This window comes from Balaenoptera ricei, chromosome 2 (genome assembly GCF_028023285.1).
Source record: "Balaenoptera ricei isolate mBalRic1 chromosome 2, mBalRic1.hap2, whole genome shotgun sequence".
Classification (NCBI taxonomy): Eukaryota; Metazoa; Chordata; class Mammalia; order Artiodactyla; family Balaenopteridae; genus Balaenoptera; species Balaenoptera ricei.
Window position 1 is genome coordinate 175,648,526 of NC_082640.1, and position 17,703 is coordinate 175,666,228.

A 17,703-nucleotide genomic window follows, 5' to 3' on the forward strand; every position below is an offset into this window, starting at 1 on the left:
CAATAGAAAGCGAAATCTCCCAGAGTCCTTGATAAATGTGGGTCTTGATAAAGTTACAGGTCTCTTCTCTATTGGTCATTCATTCATTCATGAAAGGCACTTTTTAATGCATTGTTCGTAAACTGGAAATTCTCTGTATTTAAATTAAAACATTTGCCAGAGTATTTTATCCCCCAAACACTTCTCTCCCTACTTTTGCCCATACTATTTCATCCACCTGTAATACTCATGTCTAATCTTCACCTTCTCTTACTCCCTTCTTCCCACTCAGCTTGCTAAAATCCTCTTCAGACTTCCATACCACAGATCATCTTCTTTGTGGTGATGTCCTAGCGTGTCTCCTGAGTTGAATTCATCTCTCTCTCCCCTATGCTCCAAGGTACTTTCATACTGAGCTAGTGTGCCTTATATTTATGTTTCTGCCTCCCCCGTGAAGTTAGGAAACATGTCTCATTTACATTTATATCACAAAATGTCACAAATAAAGAAGACATTAAATAAATGTTGAAATCAAAACAAAGCAAAACTCACAATCGTGCTTTTCTGTTCCACCATAGAAACATCCTCTGCAGCAACTCTTTATAAATTCTGTTGCCATTACATTCAATCTCCAATATCCAGCAAAAGATACAAATTTCCAATTTTAATATTAATCTGTTGGTAGAATAGAAAACAAGTTAACATGATCATGCTTAATGTCATTAAATATCATTAAATAAATCACATTATCTGTCTTTCTAAGACACAATGAGGGCTCCAAAGCAAAAATGTTTAGAGCAAAATAGATTTTTGTTCCTTTATGCAATTTTATATAACCTAGGCTCCTTATAAGCTATTAAAATGACATGCTTAAAAATTACTAAATGAACAACCTTAATGTTAAATCTGAAAAAAATTCCACCCTCAATTTTCTCTTTCGACTGATATATCTAAATCAACGTCCAAATAAAATTTGCAAGAAAATATGACACTCATAGAAAGTGTGAGAAAATGTTCACTTCCTCCAAATCGATTCTTTTGGTAATCCAAAGGCCCTATAATGAGGGCCAATAAACAAACAACTTCATATTTTATGAGTTAGTTTAATACTGAGAATTACACTAACAGAAAAATCTATCTTAAACTCTCTTTCTCTGTCTCTGTCTCTGTCTCTCTCTCTCTAAACTTTCTCTCTGTCTCTCTCTCTCTCTCACACACACACACACACACACACACACACACACACATACCAGCTAACTAAACCACAAATAAGATATAGTGGAAATAAAGAGAGTCTGTTTTAAATTTACCAGGAACATAAAATTGTTTAAGAAGCCAATTGCCCACCTTGGCTTCAATGACTTTGTTCCAAATGCACTCTTTTCATTTATGCCTACTACCTGTACATTTTTTATGGGAAATTTCAAATGCATACAAAAGAAGATAGAATAGTATAACAAAACCCCTACCACCTAAACAATGATCAACTCAAGGCAAATCTTAATTCATCTTTATCTCTCTACTAACCCTGTCCTTCAGATTATCTTGAAAAATATTCCAATCATATAATCTCACTCATAAATATTTAAGTAATTATCTCTAAAAGATGTGGCTGAAGGACTCAAGAGTTAAATCCAAGGGGTTCTACTGGCTAAACATGGATCAATTTGAGCATCAAAATAAACAGTAACTGTAATGGGTTGTAAATGTCAAGTATTTCTAAAAGGTACTTTCTTTTAACATAACCGTAATAACATCATCACATCTAAAAAGTTTAAGATAATCAACTACCCAATGTTCAAATTTCCCCTATGGTGAAATATTTTTTTATAGCTGTTTTCTTCAAATCAAGATCAAAATTTGGATTGTTTCCAGTCTTTTGCTGTTAGAAATAGTGACACAGTAACTTTGTACACACATATTTTCAGATATTTCCCAGTATATATCTGTAAGACAGATTCTTAGAGATAGGACTACTGGGTCAAAAGGTAAATATATGTGTAATTTTGTTTAATATTGCTAAATTTCTCTCTAAAGTTGTACCATTCTGCATTCCTAGTAGCAATGTATGAGAGTACCTGTATCTATCACCAAGAGAATATTTGTCAAAGTGCTGGACTTTTGCCAATATGATAGGAAAGGAATTATATCTTGTGCTGTTTTAATTTGCACCTCTTATTATAAATCAGGTTGGGCACCTTTTCATATAAAGGCTAATATGTATTTGTCTCTATGAACTCACTGTTCATTATCTCTTGCCCATCTTTCTATAAAGTTACTGGTCCTTTTCTTCCTCAGTTTTAGAGGATTTTTATATATTTGAGAGATTAATACAATGTCCATAATGGAAGCGGCAAACATTATTCCAGTTTGTCATCCTCTTTTCACTTTACTAGTGAAATTGATTTACTCTGATGATGGTGCTTTCTGCTATGCAAAAAAGGAGGGGGAGTGTGTATTGTATATACAAATATGCATATATACACATATACATACATATATGTGTGTGAATACTGTACATCCTGGTACAGTATGAGAAGTGAATCCAATCCTAGCTTTTCTCAATTGACTATCCCAGTATCACAAACACCACTTATTAAAAATTCCTATTTTCTTCACTGATTTTAGGATGCTGCTTTTATTATAGACTAAATTTCTACATGCCATTGGGTTTTGGTTTTGGTTTTTAATAAATTAATTCATTTATTTTATTTTTGGCTGTGTTGGGTCTTCGTTGCTGTGCTCAGGCTTTCTCTAGTTGCGGCGATCGGGGACTACTCTTCGTTGTGGTGTGCATACTTCTCATTGCAGTGGCTTCTCGTTGTGGGGCACGGGCTCTAGGCGCGTGGGCTGCAGTAGTTGTGGTGCATGGGCTCAGTAGTTGTGGCACATGGGCTCGGTAGTTGTGGCGCACAGGCTTAGCTGCTCCACGGCATGTGGGATCTTCTGGGACCAGGGATCGAACCCCTGTACCCTGCATTGGCAGGCGGATTCTTAATCACTGCACCACCAGGGAAGTCCCACCATTGGGTTTTGGTTTTACATCTTCTATTCAGTTGATCTGTATTCCTGAACCAATACCACATTTTAAAAATTATTATGGCTTATAATATGTTTCATTATCTAGCAGGGCTAGCCTCCCATCCTTACTGTTCTTCAATTTCCAAGTTCTACTAACTATGCTTGCTTATCTGTTCTTACAAATAAACTTTATACTCTGTCCAGACCTAGGAGGAAAAAAATCTGATGATATTTTTATTGGGATCATGTTACATTTAGAAATTATTTTAGAAAAACCTGACATCTTTAGGATGTTGAGTCTTCCTATTCAGAATTTGTTCAAGTCAAGTTTATGTTTGTATCTTTGGGAGTTTTTTTTACAATTTTCCTCATAAATTTTGAACTTTTCTTGTTTAGTGTATGCCTATGAAATGTTTGGCTAAATGGCACCTTTTCTTCCATTATACCTTGTAACTGATTTCTGGGGTTTTTTAAATTTATACATTTTTCAAAGGCCCTTTTCAGTCTCAGTTTAGAGGATGCATTCCCTGACCACCCAGATCATACTAATTTCTCTCATCTTTAAACATCTAGTGAATTAAAAAAAAAAAAGTTTTACATTTTTCATGACATTTCATGACACCTGTTCTATCTCCCCTACTAGAATAAAAACTTTTCAGAAACAATGTTGTACTCACTTTCTACTTAAAACTCAGAACCTTGTATGATGCTGGGAATTTAGCAGGAACTCAGCAAATATGTAGTTGATAGATAAGGAAACAAAGTATAATAACTAGCTTATATAAAAACTCCTAACATACTCATCAAACAACATTTCTGACCTCAGTAAGCTTGCAAATACTTAACATTAATCATGAGGGGAATGTGAGAGGACTGGTTAAAAATGATTACTACTTCTGGGGGTAAAGTTTTCAAAGCTGATGGCCTTGAGTCATCCAAAATGAATTGGAGAAGATGGGAGAGGGATGCATAAAAGGAAACAAGTTTATATAAATAAGAATAAGGGAGCTAGAGTTTGCACGGATTACTGGAGAGTAGAGATGTGTACACAGAGAGAAGCATAGACATCAGTAGAGGGTCCCACTTAAGTATTCAGCAGAGTGTTGATCAGAGAATGCATGCAAGAAAACTACACAAGACTGGGGGAAGACCACCAGAAAAGGTTAAAAGACCATAACAACACTCACCAAGGTCAGTAATAATGCCTGTCCCCACCAACAAAACTGGAAAAACCTCACACAGGATATTGAATAGAGGACTCAGAGAGTCTTGCCTCAGTGGTGGGGAATAAATAGCCCTAAACTAAAGACTAGTCTGACCTAATAAATCTTAAAATCAAGACTCAAAAGGATCAAACTATTTCTAAGAAACTTAACTATGCCCAAAATAAAAAATAATTACAGAAATCTAAAAATATACAGCATGCAAGGTAAAATTTACATTGTCTGGTAGCAGCCAATAAAAAATTACCAGACATTCAAAGAAGGGGAAAAAAATTATGAGGAGAAAAATCAATCTATTGAAACCAACACAGCAATGAAATGAACAGTTAAGGACATCAAAATAGTTATAAGTGATTCTATATGTTCAAAAAGTTAAATAGAAACTTGGAAGGTACAAAAAAAGACGCAAATCCAACTTCTAAAGATGAAAACTATAATGTCTGAGATGGAACATACACTGGATGGGATTAATAGCAGATTAGATATTGCAAAAGAAACAATAAAGTACAGTAATAAGAGACCCAAAATGAAATACAGAGAGAAAAAGAATAAAAACAAAATGAAAAGAGCATCTGTGACCCATGGGACAATTTCAAGCAGCCTAATATACATGTAATTGAAATTCATGAAGATGGGGGGAGGCAGGAAAAATATTTGAAGAAATAATACTAAAATTTTCCAAATATGATACCTACAAAGCTCAGGTCTAAGAAACTCAACAAACACTAAGCTCAGGAAGTATGAAGAAAACTATGCCAAGGCACATCATATTAACATGGCTCAAAACCGGTGATGAAAAGGAAATCTTAAAAGCAGTTGAAAAAAAAGACATGTTATATACACATAGGAACAGTGATAATACCAGCATAGTTATCATTGGGAACAATACAAGTAAGGAAACAGTGGAGCAAAAATCTTTAAAGTATTGAAAGGAAAAAAAAAAAACTGTCAACATCTAATTTGATACCTGAAGAAAATCTTTCAAAAAAGGAAGCGACAAGAAGAGTTTTTTGGACATAAAAAATTGAATGAATGCACCACCAGCAGATCCATACTACAAGAAGTGTTCAAGGACATCCTTCAGGTAGAAGAATAATACCAGATGAAATATAAACCCACACACAAAGAATTGAGAGTACCACAGATAAATATGTAAGATTTATTATAAAAGATTATTGATGCTTAGACAAAAATAATAACATGGTGATGTGGGGTTTATAGCATATGTAAAAGTAAAATGCATAACATCAATAGCACAAAGGCCAGCAGGGAAGAATAGAGTATTCTATTGTAAGGTCCTTGTAGAAGATGTGATGCGGTATATGTAACACCATTTGAAGGTAGACTGTGGGAAGTTAAAAATATGTACTATAAACTATATAGTAACCACTAAAGTAAGAAAACAGAGGTGCAATTAATAAGCCAACAAAGGAGATCAAATGGAATCATACCTTTAAAATACTCAATTGATATAAAAGCATAAAAAGAAGAAAGGGTAAACAAAGAACAGATGGGATGAACAGAAGAAAAGCAAGATGATTGATTTAAACCTAACCATATCAATAACCACACTAAGTGTGAATGCTCTACATATGCCAATTAAAAGTTAGAGATTGGGGCTTCCCTGGTGGCGCAGTGGTTGAGAATCTGCCTGCCAATGCAGGGGACACGGGTTCGAGCCCTGGTCCGGGAAGATCCCACATGTCGCGGAGCAACTAGGCCTGTGAGCCACAACTACTGAGCCTGCGCGTCTGGAGCCTGTGCTCCGCAACAAGAGAGGCCGCGATAGTGAGAGGCCCGTGCACCGCGATGAAGAGTGGCCCCTGCTTGCCACAACTAGAGAAAGCCCTCGCACAGAAACGAAGACCCAACACAGCCAAAAATAAATAAATAAATTAATTTTAAAAAAAAAGTTAGAGATTGTTAGATTGGATAAAAAAAAGCATGGCCCAAGTATATGCTACTTAAACATACTTTAAATATAAAGACACAAATAAGTTAAAAGTAAAAGGATGAATACTCTTCATGAATATAGACACAAAAATCCTCAACAAAATACTAGCAAACTGAATCCAGAAAATTATAAAAAGAATTATATATCATAAACAAGTGAGATCTATCCCAGGATTGCAACATTGGTTTAACATCTGAAAATCAATTCACATAATACATTATAATGTAGAATAAGGGACAAAAACTATATGATCATCTCAATAGATACCAAAAAAAGATTTGAAAATCCAACACTCATTCATGATTTTAAAAAGCTGAGCAAACTAGGAATAGAAGAGAATCTTCTCAACATAATAAGAGCATCTATGAAAAATCTACTGCTAACATCATAGTAATTGCTAAAAGACTGAATGCTTTCCCTCTCAACCCAGGCAAAAGATAAGGATCCACTCTCACCACTTCTGTTCAACACGTAATAGATATTCTAGCCAGGGCAACTAGACTAGAAAGATATAAAAGGCATCCATATTGGAAATGAAGGTGTAAAACTCTATTTACAGACCAACATGGTCTTGTAAATAAAAAGAGTCAAAGGAATACACTAAACACCTACTAGAAGTAATACACAAGTTGAGTACAGTAGCAGGATATAAGATCAATACACAAAATCAGTTATGTTTCTATACTAACAATGAACAGTCTAAAAATGAAATTAAGAAATCCATTCCATTCATAATAACAGGCAAAAACATAACAAAACAAAACAAAAAACAACCCTAACATACCTAGGAATACTTTAACAAAGAAATGCAAGACTTGTACACTGAAAACTACAAAACATTACTAAAAGATATTAAAGAAGACATCAATAGGGACTTCCCCGGTGGTCCAGTGGTAAAGAATCCACCTTCCAATGCTGGGGATGCAGGTTCGATACCTGGAAAATGCAGGGGATATGGGTTCGATCCCACATGCCACAGGGCAACTAAGCCCACACACCACAACTACTGAACTCACACACCTCAACTAGAGAGCCCGCGTGCTGCAAACTACAGAGCCCACGCACTCTGGAACCGACGCGCCACAACTACAGAGCCCATGTGCCCTGGAGCCCATGCACCACAACTAGAGAGAGAAAACTCACACACAACAACTAGAGAGAAGCCCGCGCACTGCAACAAGGAGCCCACGCACTGCAACGAAAAAGATCCCGCATGCCTCAATGAAGATCCCGCGTGCTGCAACTAAGATCCAACACAGCCAAAAAAATAAAGAAAATTTTAAAAAATAAAATAAAATAAAGTCTTCAAAAAAAAAAAAAAAGGAGACATCAATAAATGAAAAGACGTTCCATGGTCATGGATTGTAAGACATAATATTGTTAAGATTTCAATACTCCCCAAACTGGTCTACAGATTCAACACAATCCATATAAAAATCCCTTCCAGCTCCTTTACAGAAACTGATAAGGTAATCCTAAAACTCATGGAAATGCAAAAGACACAGAATAGCCAAAACAATCTTGAAAAAGAAGAACAAAGTTGCAAGTCATACTTCCTGACCTGAAAATTTACTGCAAAGCTACAGTAATCAAGACTGGTATCAGCATAAGGACAGACATATAGGTCAATGCAATAAAATTGAGAACCCAGAAATAAATCCTTACATGTATGGTCAGTTGATTTTTACAAAGGTGCCAAAAAACTTTAAAGGGAAACGAACAGTCTTTTCAAACAAGGGATGCTGGGACAACTGATATCCACACGCAAAAAAATAAAAAAAAAAGAATTTGGACAACTATCTCACACTGTACACAAAAACTAAGTAAAAATTGATCCAAATCTATATGTAAGAGCTAAAACTACAAAATTGCTAGAAGAAAACATAGGAGTAATTCTTCTTGAACTTGGCAATGATTTCTTAGATAAGACACCAAAAGCACAGCAATGAAAGAAAAATTTGAGGGCTTCCCTGGTGGTGCAGTGACTGAGAATCCTCCTGCCAATGCAGGGGGCACAGGTTTGAGCCCTGGTCCGGGAAGATCCCACATGCTGTGGAGCAAGTAAGCCCACGAGCCACAACTACTGAGCCCGCATGCTGCAACTACTGAAGCCCCTGCGCCTAGAGCCCATGCTCCGCAACAAGAGAAGCCACCGCAAGGAGAAGCCCGCGCACCACAATGAAGAGGAGCCTCTGCTCGTTACAACTAGAGAAAGCCCGTGCACAGCAATGAAGACCCAACACAGCCAAAATTAAATAAATAAAATAAATTTATTAAAAAGAAAGAAAAATTTGATATATTAGACTTAATCAAAAGTAAAAATGTTGTGCTTCAAAAGACACCATCGGGCTTCCCTGGTAGCAGAGTGGTTAAGAATCCGCCTGCCAATGCAAGGGTGAGCCCTGGTCTGGGAAGATCCCACATGCCGCGGAGCAACTAAGCCCGTGCACCGCAATGAACAGTAGGCCCCGCTTGCCAAAACTAGAGAAAGCCCGCGTGCAGCAACCAAGACCCAACGCAGCCAAAAAATAAATTTAAAAAATTTTTTTAAATTAAAAAAAAAAAGTGAAAAGACAACTTAGAGTATGGGAGAAAATATGTGCAAATCATACATCCAATAAGGGGCTTATATCCAGAATATAAAAAAACTATTACAACTCAATAATAAAAAGAAAAATAACACAATTTAAAAAGGATTTGAACAGACACTTCTCCAAGTGGCAAAAAAAGTACATAAAAAGTACATAAAGGGCTTCCCTGGTGGCGCAGTGGTTAAGAATCCGCCTGCCAATGCAGGGGACATGGGTTCGAGCCCTGGTCTGGGAAGATCCCACATGCCGCGGAGCAACTAAGCCCGTGCGCCACAACTACTGAGCCCGCATGCCACAACTACTGAAGCCCGCACACCTAGAGCCTGTGCCCCGCAACAAGAGAAGCCACCGCAATGAGAAGCCTGTGCACTACAACGAAGAGTAGCCCCCGCTCGCCGCAACTAGAGAGAAAGCCCGTGCGCAGCAACGAAGACCCAATGCAGCCATAAATAAATAAATAAATAAAAAAAAAAAAAAAAAAAAGTACATAAAAACATATTCAAAACCATTATTCATTAAGGAAATGCAAATTTAAACTACAATGAGATAATACTACACACTTATTAGAAATGATGAAATTGCAAAGACTGACCATTCCAAGTGTTTACAAGCATGTAGAACAAGTAGAACTCTCATATTCAACTGGTGGGAATATAAAATAGTTTGGCAGTTTAAGTTAAACATACACCTACCCTATGATCCAGACATTTCATTCCCAGGTATTTACTCAAGAAAAAAGAAATCTTATGTCCATACAAAGACTGGTGCATTAGTGTTCATAGCAACTCTATTTGCAAAAGCCAAAAGCCAGAAACTATCAAATGTCCATCAACAGGTGAATAAACAAATTGTGGTATACTTGAATAACCAATCTGTGATTAGTGTCTTTCCACCTGTACTGGTAGATTTTCCAGTACTAAAAAATTCTCATTCATTATCTCTTTAAATATTGCTTTTGCCCATTCTCTATCTCTTTTCTTTCAGGAACTCCACTTACTAGACTTTCTCACTATAACTTCTCATTCTGATCATTCTAATTTTCATGTATCTTCATTTCTTTTATATTTTCCATTTCTGTATCTTTGAGCTGTATTCTGAATGATTTATTCTGATCTATATTCCAGTTAATTCATTCTCCCTTGGGGTTTGCCTAATTGCCTTATCTGTGGTTAAACTTAACAAATGAGTTTTGAGTTTTTATTACTGCATTTTTCATTAATAGAAATTACATTCAGTTCCTCTTTTCAACCAGCTTTGTACCTCTGTCACTTTTCAGACTCCTGCTCCCTGCATATATTTTCAAATGTGCCTTTTACTTACTTAAATAGAGCCCATCATGGTTATTTTAATAATAACTAGTAATTACAATATATAAGCCTTTGCAAGTTTTCTTCTAAATGTCTATTGTTTCTGCTGATTCTTGTTCAGGTTGTCTTATTTCCTTGTGCACTTGGTTATCTTTGACAAATTATCCATTGACCTCAAAACTTTACTGGTAGGACTTTTTTTAAGCCAAAGATGAAAGTAAACTCCTACAGAGAATATTTGCCTTTGTTTACTATATCATTTTAAATTCATTCCTTGACATATAACCCAATTTAAAAATGAGCAAAGGATGCAAACAGACATTTCCCCTCCCCCCCCAAAAAAATAGACAATTGGCCAATAAAGACACGAAAAGGCGCTCAACAGCATCAGTTATTAGGGAAATACAAATCAAAACCTCAATGAGATACCACTCCACCCACAGTAGGATAGCTATAATCAAAAAGACAGACAAAAATAAATGTTGATGAGGATGGAGAAACTAGAACCCTCATACATTGCTGGTAGGAATGAAAACTGGTGTAGCTGCTTTGGAAAACAGTTTGGCAGTTCCTCAAAACAAACACAGAATTACCATATGACCCAGCAATTCCATTTGTAGGTAAATGGAGAATGAAAATATATTTCCTATGAAAATGGAAAATACATTTCCACACAAAAACCTGTATGCAAATGTTCATAGCAGCATTATTCGTAATAGCCAAAAAGTGGATATAACCATCAACTAAGGAATGGGAAAACAAAACGTGGTATTAACCATACAATGGAATATTATTCAGCCATTAAAAAGAATGAAGTACTGATTCATGGTAAACATGAATAATCCTTGAAAAGATTATGCTAAGTGAAATAAGACACAAAAGACATATTGTATGATTTCATTCATATGAAATGCTCAAAATAAGCAAATCATACAGACAAAAGTAGATTAGAGTTTGCCAGGGGTTGAGGGAAAAAGGGGAAATGGGGAATGACTGTGAATGGGTATAAGGTTTTTTTCCTGGGGGTAATAAAAATGTTCTGGAATTAACTAGTGATGATGGTTGTACAACTTTATGAACATATGAAAACCCACTGAATTATACACTCTCAAGAGTGAATTTTATGGCATATGAATTATATCTAAAAAATAAAAGATTTTTTTAAAATTCACATCTTGAAATTTTTTTAGACCACCAAGGTGATGTGTACTTCCCTCATGATCTGGTAGTTATGACTGCCCAAGGACAGGTTTTTTTTCCCTTCTGCTTTACTTGGCCTGAAGACAATTTTCCTTGCAGATCCTTGAAGAAGGTTGAGTTTTCATCCTTTCCATGACGTCAAAGACCTTTGGGATCCCAGAATTATGGGCAGAAAGTCTCTTGTTAGCTAACCTTGAATGAGCCCTGGGCTGACTTCTAACTATACCTCTGGTCCTACAAATCTACCAGATTCTTATTCAAATCCAATCAAGTTCCCTGAGTTTAGCAAATACCCTCAAAGCAAATAAGACTTAAGGGCTCCTATAGTCTCTCAGATTTTCAGCTTTCTCTTAGATTTTGACATATTAAATCCTAAGTACCTTAAAAATTTTTTTAAATACAGCTATTCTTTTTTTAAATACAGCTATAGTCAGTGTGAAGGTTTTTCCAAATGTCTTAACTATATTCCAAAAGTGCAAATCCAATATTTACTTTTCAAGTTAAAGTTAACTCTAGTGAGTTAGGACAGGATTTGCAAAAACTAAAGACAGCCTAATATAAACCACAATAAAGTAGCTTTAGAAGTACTTGTGGGGCTTCCCTGGTGGCGCAGTCGTTGAGAATCTGCCTGCCAATGCAGGGGACACGGGTTCGAGCCCTGGTCTGGGAAGATCCCACATGCCGCGGAGCAACTAGGCCCGTGAGCCACAACTACTGAGCCTGCGCGTCTGGAGCCTGTGCTCCGCAACGAGAGAGGCCGTGACAGTGAGAGGCCCGTGCACCACAATGAAGAGTGGCCCCCGTTCGCCACAACTAGAGAAAGCCCTCGCAGAGAAACGAAGATCAAAAATAAATTAATTAATTAATAAAAAAAAAAAGAAGTACTTGTGACCTCGGATGAATACAGTAGATATTTAAGACTTAGATAACATACTCCTGTATACTAAGATGAAAAGTTTACTTTAGAAAAAAATTAAACTTTAATTTGAGTTTTAAAAGAAGCATGGGTGGGTGACCTGTCTCTTAGGTATGGAGGCTCTTTTACAACTAAAGTAAAAGTAAGATTGCAGCAAGGATACACAAAGAGACCAAAGAAAGGACAGCCCAGAAACATATGAACATATGTATGGAAACTTGATATATGATACTTATAGATTACTGAGAGGAAAAACAGAATATTCAATAAACTATGCTGAGAAAAACTGACAACCTATATGAAAAAAAAAAATGAAACTGGATCCCCACTTCACACCACACAAAAATCAATTTCACATGGACTAAGGGCACAAATATGAAAGGCAACATTTTAAAGCTTTTAGAAGAAAATATCAGACTATATCTTTATGACCTCAGGGAAGGGAAAGATTTGTTAAACAAGATGTCAAAAGAACAAACCATAAGGAAAAGGCTGACATATTCAACTACATTAAACTACAGAATGGGTCTATCAAAAACCACTATAAAGAAAGTGAAAGACAAGCTACTTACTGGGAAAAAGATATTTGTCACATGCATAATTGACAAGGGATTAGTACCCAGAAAAAAAATATATATATATATATTTTTTTTTCTAGAAATCAATTTCAAAAAGACAAAAAAATTAAGAATGGGCAAAAAATATAAACAGCCATCCCACTGAATAGGAACTATGAAAGATTCAACATCATCAGTAATTAAAGAAATGTAAATTAAACCCTACCATTTCTCATCTACCAGATTGTTGAAAAGAAAAAATTCAGATAATTACAAATGTACAAATATCTCAAATGTTGTTGAGAAAGGGAACAAAGTGAACACTTATACGCTGCTTGTGATAGTATAAACTGGTACAACCACTTTACAAAGCAATTCAGCGTTACCTAGCAAAACTGAAGATCAACAACTCTAGGCAAAAAACATAGGAAATTCTTGTACACGGACACAGAGAAACACAGATTGGACAGTAATAACAAAACAGCTTTCAATGGCAAAAAGTAAAACTAAATTTAAAAAAAGAAGACTGAAAACACCCTAAATATCCATTAACAGGAGGATGGATAAACAGCTGTAAATTCATATAACAGAATAGCAAAAAAAGCAAATGAACTATAACACAGCAACACAGATGAATCTCATAAATATAATTTGTGCCCCAAAACAGTCAAGGAATAAACAAAACTAAACACTACATTACTTATGAATACCTATGTGTGTAGTAAAACTCTACAGAAAATCAAGGAACATGGAAAGAGAAAGACACAATCAGGGAGAAAGATATAATTAGGGCTTCAAAAATATTATGTATTATTTCTAATGCATGATATAGGTACCGGGCATTTATTTTATTTGTATTCTCTAAATCTGTAGACGTGTCAAAAGTACTATTCTGCACATATGAAATAATTTTTCACTTAAAAATTAACCAAACACAGTAACAACCTAGATGGGAAAAGAATCTGAATAAGAATAGATACACGTATAACTGAATCACTCTGAAACTATCACAATATTGTTAATCAACTATACTCCAATATAAAATAAAAAGTTAAAAAAATAAATTTTAAAAAATTAAAAATAAAAATTAAGCAAATACATGTTGTGGTAGAAAATATGAAAAATACATAAAACTATAGGAAGAAAATTAAAATTATCAATAACCCCATCATCCTGAAATAACTATAATACTTAAAAGAAATAAATATACTTAAATGGTATGTCTTCTTCTACTCTCTATTTTGTATTGGTTTGGTTTTGGTTTTGGCCTCGGCCGTGCAGCGTCTTAGTTCCCAGACCAGGGATCGAACCCATGCCCCTTGTAGTGGAAGTGTGGAGTCCTAACCACTGGACCGCCAGGGAATTCACATTTTACTCTCTACTTTTATTTACTCTTTTTTTTTTTACAGCTTTATTGAGGTATTGACTTACAGTGAATTGCACATATTTAAAATGTACAATTACATGAGTCAGACATATGTATACAGTGGTGAAAGCATCTTCACAATCAAGAAAACTAATATACCAATGAATACATCCACCATCCCTAAAAGTTTCCTCATACCCCCTTTGAATCCATCCCCCTTTTCTTTCCCTTGCCACTCCCCGCCTCAGGTAACCACTTATCTGTCTTCTGTTACTTTAGTTTGCAGTTTCTAGAATTTTTTCAGGTATAGTCTGGGCATAATTTATTCATATGTTTCACTTTAGTACATACTGCCACCAATTTACACTTTTACCAGCAGAGTACAAGAGTTCCAGTTGTTCCACATCCTTATCAACACTTGACTGTTTGCCTTTTCCATTTTTAGCCATTCTTTTCATATCCTAAGGAACATACACATAAAACTACTGCCTGAGCAACAACAAAAATTAAACTTTCAATGAAGACTGGAGTGAAACTCATAAAGAACTTCTCATCTAAGAGCATTTTCCCTTAAATGCATAATAATAATTGAAGCAAAGGCCCTAACTGATGTATGCCTCATGAATTCTGATTTAGCCAAAATGTCTGATACCTACATAAGATTTTTAGAAGAGTCATTGAGATACACACTAGAAAAATCACATGACAAAAGTAAGTTGGAAGTATCCAAGTACTGGAACTGAGGTGAAATACAATCCAACAGTTTGTTAAAGTGTGACTTTGACACTGATAAAAACACCTGAACCCAACAGACCAAAATACCACTAAAACAGTGTTCATAATTTGAATTGGGGAGATTAAACACTTATAGTTTTGTCAATATGCGCAGCAACTTGCAGTCAGCTTCCCATGCTGGGTGATGCACTTTAACATAAAAGTATTCTATTGGCCTTATATTCTTTCCAATCTGACTATAAACTCCCCTATCACTCTACCACCCTATCACTCCTCCTTCAAATCTTTGTGTCTCAAAATAAGGATTCTACACTGACTATCTTTATTTCTTCATCCTCTATTTACTCCTCAAAGTCCTTCAAATTTGGCTTCCAACTTTATCATTTTACTTAAATTATGTTTGTTGAGTTCAATGACATACTCCTAACTACCAAAACCAACAGGCACTTTATCAGCCCCAATCTTCCTGATTCCTCTGATTCATTTGACCCTAAAACAGATTTCTATCCTTATGAAAACTCTTCCGTCTCCTGGCTTGTAGGACACCATTGTCTATTAGTTTGCTTCCTTCTTTCCTGAAGGTTCTGCCTTGGTCTCCTTGGCTGTCTCTACCCATCATTTAAGTCCTGCTGTTTTCCATCCTTGGTCTTCCTCTTTTCTTACTCTACTTACTGGAATGTTTTCTTCCACTCTCACAAGATTAACTATCACAAATCCATGGGTGGTTCCAACATTCACAACTCTGATCCTGACTTCAGAAAATCCCACTACCAACATATCTAACTGCCAACTAGGCAGCTCAGCCAGATGTCCTACAAGAATCACAAACTCATTTTTTCTCAACCTGAATTAGCCCCTCAATTTGTTAGTTTTATTTGTGAATACACAATTATAACTCAAGTGGAGCCAATAAAATACAAGAGGAACTTAAAATTGTTTCTTCTTCAAGGGTTAAAAAAAAAAGCAAATTTTTATGAAGGCTTTTTCTTCCAGTTATGAAGACACTCAAAGTCATTAGCAAAAACCACAAAATACAAAATATATGATAAAAAACCAAATCTCCTCGAATCCCAGCTCTCAGAGGCAAGCAATATAAATCTCTCCTTCCAGAAAGAGCAATTTTTAGCCATGATAAAGTTCCATATGGAAATATTAAATTGGTTAAGTAGGCGGTGGTGTTGCTATTAACTCTTAATATTTCCAGGCTATTTATAACAGTATCAGTCAGGGAAAACACCTCTATTAACTGCCTACCTAAAGTGAGAATCAGTATATTTTAAATACGAAAGCAATCCTTTTACATGCTGTATTTTAAGCACTCTAAAGGAATCAATGTTTTTGGCTTGGCATCTATCTTGCCTATACCTGCACGTCCACCTGTGTGCGACATACCCACGATTCACGCACAGTACTTCCTTGATTTAAAGAAAACCATAGTAAAGAAAGAAGAAGGAAAAAAAAATTGGAGGAGATAGATACAAACCGAATCTAAAAACCTAGCTGGGTAGATAATTCATGTTTTGCAAAAACCAAAACAAAGTGATGTTTACCAGCCCTTCGCCGCTTCAAAAAGTTTCAGAAACTTCAGAGACAAAAACCATCCGCTAACCGGTTCTCATCAGACTCTCCAGGCAAAGGAAATGCGTTCGCTTTCTTCTTAACCCAGAGGCCAGAGCCCACCTGGGGCCGGCGGTCGCAAGCGCGCGCCCAGGGCAGGGAGCACGGCGCGCGGCCGGCCCCGCCGGGGCTGGGGTCTCCCCTCCGTCCGGCCCGCGGGTCCCAACGAGCCGACCGGTGAGCCCAGCGGACCTACAGCCCACCGTGCTCCCACAAAACGAGTCCCTGCCCTCCCGGCCTCGGAAATCGCGGCTGTCGAGGGGCCCCAAACCTCCCTCAGGCCTCCGGAGAGCAGGCGTCGCTGAGGAGACTCGGCCCCGCGAGGCTGGGGGCGACGAGGCTACTCTGCCGTCCGCGAGTCCCATCGGGAGGGTAGGGAAGCAGCCGCTCGAGGCCCGCGCCACGCTGCTCGCCGGGGAAGCACCGGCGACCCCACACCTGAGCCCCCCACCCCCCGGCCCCCTCCCCCGCCGTGTCCCCGGGATCTCCACGCGCCGCTCTCGGGGAGCCCCCGCCTCACACCGCGCTGAGGTGGCCAGTTACCTGCTCGAGGCAGTGAGCGTTCTGGCGTTGCCGCCCGCGGCAACAGCGATCCGGTCACCTCGCGCGGCCGCGCCCCGAGACCCCGCCCCCTCCCCAGGTTTCCCCCCCCCCGCCCCGCCCCGCCCCGCCCCGCCCTCCCCAGGTCCGCCCCGCCCGCCGGGAGGTGCAAGCCGAGGGGCGGGACGGGGAGGGGCCGTCCGTCAGTGTACCTGAGCGCCAGGCGCCTGCGCCCTCGGCTCCTCCCCTCCTCGCCTCTCCCAGCCGCGGTTCTCGGGTGCTCCCTCTGGAAAGGAATAAAATGAAGCCAGGCAGAGTTTGGAGTGTGTTGAGGGGTCAGACGGGAGATAAAAGATAGAGAGGGGTATAGTGGGAAAGCAGCTGACCTGATGAACCTCCTTGAATAGGGAAGGAAGGAGCAGTTTCTCTTGCCAGAAGATATTTCTGCACGCAGAGAAACTTCTTGGAAGCAGAGAAACTTTTCTTAGTTGTGTTACTGGTCTTTAGTGTTTACATCCTAATTATAAAGTCTTTGAGAATCAGCTCGCAACTCTTCACTGTTGTGACTTTACATTTCCTACTGCTTTGCTAGCAGCAGGTACGTTGGAAGGAATCCCAAAGGTATCCACTACCTGCCCCACCCCCATTCTATGCTGGAATCCCCTCTGGCACCCTGGCAAGGAGTTGACTGGTGGCC

The 17,703-nt window shown here is 37.8% G+C and overlaps 1 protein-coding gene across 1 annotated transcript in view; it reads right to left on the reverse strand.

Moving 5' to 3' along the window:
• TC2N (tandem C2 domains, nuclear) overlaps positions 1-17,086 on the reverse strand; it is a 46,980-nt gene extending 29,894 nt beyond the window's left edge. Inside the window, exons 1-2 of the mRNA XM_059914843.1 lie at positions 17,010-17,086; positions 532-654 (exon numbers count right to left, since the gene is read on the reverse strand). Of these exons, the coding sequence (XP_059770826.1) occupies positions 532-598 (67 nt within the window). The 5' untranslated portion in view covers positions 599-654; positions 17,010-17,086. The remainder of the gene's footprint in view (positions 1-531; positions 655-17,009) is intronic.
• Between the last annotated feature and the right edge of the window lie 617 nt (positions 17,087-17,703).